We start from the raw sequence: 2,755 nt of genomic DNA, 5'->3' as shown, positions 1-2,755 counted from the left end.
AAAAAAAAAAAAAAAGGGATTGTAGTGATCAGAAAAAAGACTCCTTGAGGAGGTAAAGCTTTGGCCTATATGTTTAATAACATTTTTCTTGTGCACTGTTATTATAGCACCCTCCAAGTGGAAGTCACACCTAATATTCCAGAGCTGCTATTAGAAGCTGCTTCCTGCGAAGATCAAATCTTCCTTGAGTAATTAAATGACCAATAATGAGCCTTTGCAAAATTTTCAAGTGAAAATTTTAAGGCACTTCATTCCCTTTCATAACTGTAATCCTCTTAGGGATCCTCTCTGTTAAAAAGTTTTCTGTAAGTCATAATTACAGAGCAATTCTGTTAATATCTTTTTGTTAATTTTGCTCTATGTTTGCCTCTGAAGGAGGTGAGATTTGTGCTGCTTTGGGGGATCATGTTCTTTTTTCATGTCTAAGATTTATTTCACTCATGTTTACAATGTAATGGTAATTCATTTTTGATGTTTTGTGAAGAATTTAAATTTAAATGAATTTTCTTAAATAAATTGTGATTTTTTTTGCATATTGTTGAAAAGAACATTAAAAACAATGGTTTACACTTAGTTACCATAAGCCAAAAATCAAATACTTGAAAAGTTTACTGTGAAATTCTACTGATTTAAGATTGTACTTAATATTTCTTAAAAAATAAATCTAATTATCAAATGCATCTCATTGTGATATTCCTACATTAACCTATATTCCTGGGTCCTTTTAATTCCCAGCTACTGCTCTTAGAGGTCTTAGCCTTGTATGTTAATTTTTTAAATTGTTTTCATTTTATTTATTTATTTTTATTATTTTTTTTTGAGATGGAGTCTTGCTCTGTCACCCAGGCTGGAGTGCAGTGGCATGATCTCGGCTCACTGCAACCTCCACTTCCCATGTTCAAGCAATTCCCCTGCCTCAGCCTCCTGAGTAGCTGGGATTACAGGTGCGTGCCATCACCCCTGGCTAATTTTTTGTACTTTTAGTAGAGATGGGGTTTCATCATGTTGGTCAGGCTGGTCTCAACCTCCTGACCTCATGTTCTGCTCACCTCGGCCTCCCAAAGTGCTGAGATCACAGGCATGAGCCACCATGCCAGGCCTCTTATATTAATTTTTATAAATTCAATTAAATAACTATCATTCCCAAGTCTTAGTGTTTGCAGATTAGTTATAAGTCATATAAACAGCAGATTAAAAGCCACCTTTTATACGGAGAAATAGTACTTTTTATGTTTTTATCTGAAATAGTATATTTGTTGAGAATAAAGGAAGATATGTCTATAAATAGAATCTTTTGGACCTGGTGGCATGTTCTTGTAGTCCTAGCTACTCGGGCAGCTGAGGTGGGAGGATTTCCTTGAGCCTAGTTCAAGACTATAGTGAGCTATGAACATGCCACTGCACTCCAGCATGGGTGACAGAATGAGACCCTGTCTCTAAAAAAATAATAAGATAAACTATTTTATAGATGAATGTATAGTCAGCAAGCTATCATCAGTAATCCATAAGTCAAAGAATTACATCTTAAATGTTGTTTTTATGCCAAAGGTTTTCCATCTTATAATAAATCTTGATATTGCCTTTTGTTTTGGTTAAAATGATATCATGCAGCCTGATGAATAACAGTGCTGTCTAGGAGGAGAATACATAAAAATATACGTTCTTCTGTATCGTCCACACTCTTGAGTTACATCTGTTGAGTCTGGAAATTCTGTCTCTAGAGGCAGTAGCATTTTGAGGCAGGTCCTATCTCACTGAGGTTTCTGTAACTGATTTCTTGCCATCTCAAGGCCTTAGGGCTGTGGAAATCAACGAAGATCCACCAAATAAAAATAAAGGCTATTCTTAGCTTGCTATAGCAAGGGAGTTAGCCACTGTCACCTGGGTTTTGGCAGAAAGTCCAGGTGGGCAAATGAGTGGAAAAGCTTTATAGTGGAAAAGAGGGAAGCCTTCAGGTATGCCCTGGTTGAAGACTGTTGGCATGGGGAAGCGGAAAAAGGCTGATTGGAGGTGGTGGTGTTTCACAATGGACAGATCTATGTAATCTAATCAAAGTCTAAGGATGCTGAGAGGCCAAAGGGGCATCCAGCTTCTTAGAAATATCTCATAGGGACTAAGGAACAGAAGCCATGACTATCTTGGGCAGTGGTGAGGCAAGTTGGTGGATCCTGGCATAACTACCACCAAGACCTGGTACTTACATACCATAGGGAGAGGAGTGGTTGAGAAAGGACTTGTAAGACAAGGGAAGTATGATAACATCAAAGCTGTTTGACCTAAGGGCAGGATTTACCGTATGTAGGAGTTTATCAAGGGTAACTTACTGTAAGGGCAGGAATTGCAATAAGTATCTGCTCTTAAACAAGATACAAAACAGAAACTGGAATGATGGTGAATAATCAGAAGCTGACAGGGCAGATTAGCATCCAAGATGGAGTTGCTTTGGCCTCTAGATGGGGCATCTTGTGTGATTTGCTAAGGGTGCATATTTGGGTTTCTCTGGTCCTAAGAGTTGGAAGCAGGGGCAAAATTAGAGAAACTGTCAGTTCTTAATCATTTCCCAGCCATTCTGGGCCAATTGTTACACAAGTTATTATTTAGCTTTGTGGACTGTCACTAAAGAAAGCAGTCTGGGGCCGGGCGCGGTGGCTCAAGCCTGTAATCCCAGCACTTTGGGAGGCCGAGGCGGGTGGATCACGAGGTCAAGAGATCGAGACCATCCTGGTCAACATGGTGAAACCCCGTCTCTACTAAA

General features: G+C 38.9%; 1 protein-coding gene across 1 annotated transcript in view; it reads left to right on the top strand.

Moving 5' to 3' along the window:
- CTH (cystathionine gamma-lyase) overlaps positions 1-580 on the top strand; it is a 26,182-nt gene extending 25,602 nt beyond the window's left edge. Inside the window, exon 12 of the mRNA XM_017531910.2 lies at positions 108-580. Within this exon, the coding sequence (XP_017387399.1) occupies positions 108-134 (27 nt within the window). The 3' untranslated portion in view covers positions 135-580. The remainder of the gene's footprint in view (positions 1-107) is intronic.
- The last annotated feature ends 2,175 nt before the right edge of the window (positions 581-2,755 follow it).

The sequence above is a fragment of the Cebus imitator genome, unplaced genomic scaffold, assembly GCF_001604975.1.
Source record: "Cebus imitator isolate Cc_AM_T3 unplaced genomic scaffold, Cebus_imitator-1.0 Scaffold3, whole genome shotgun sequence".
NCBI lineage: Eukaryota > Metazoa > Chordata > Mammalia > Primates > Cebidae > Cebus > Cebus imitator.
The sequence above is the reverse complement of the archived record's forward strand: the minus strand, read 5'-3'. Positions and strand labels throughout refer to the sequence as shown.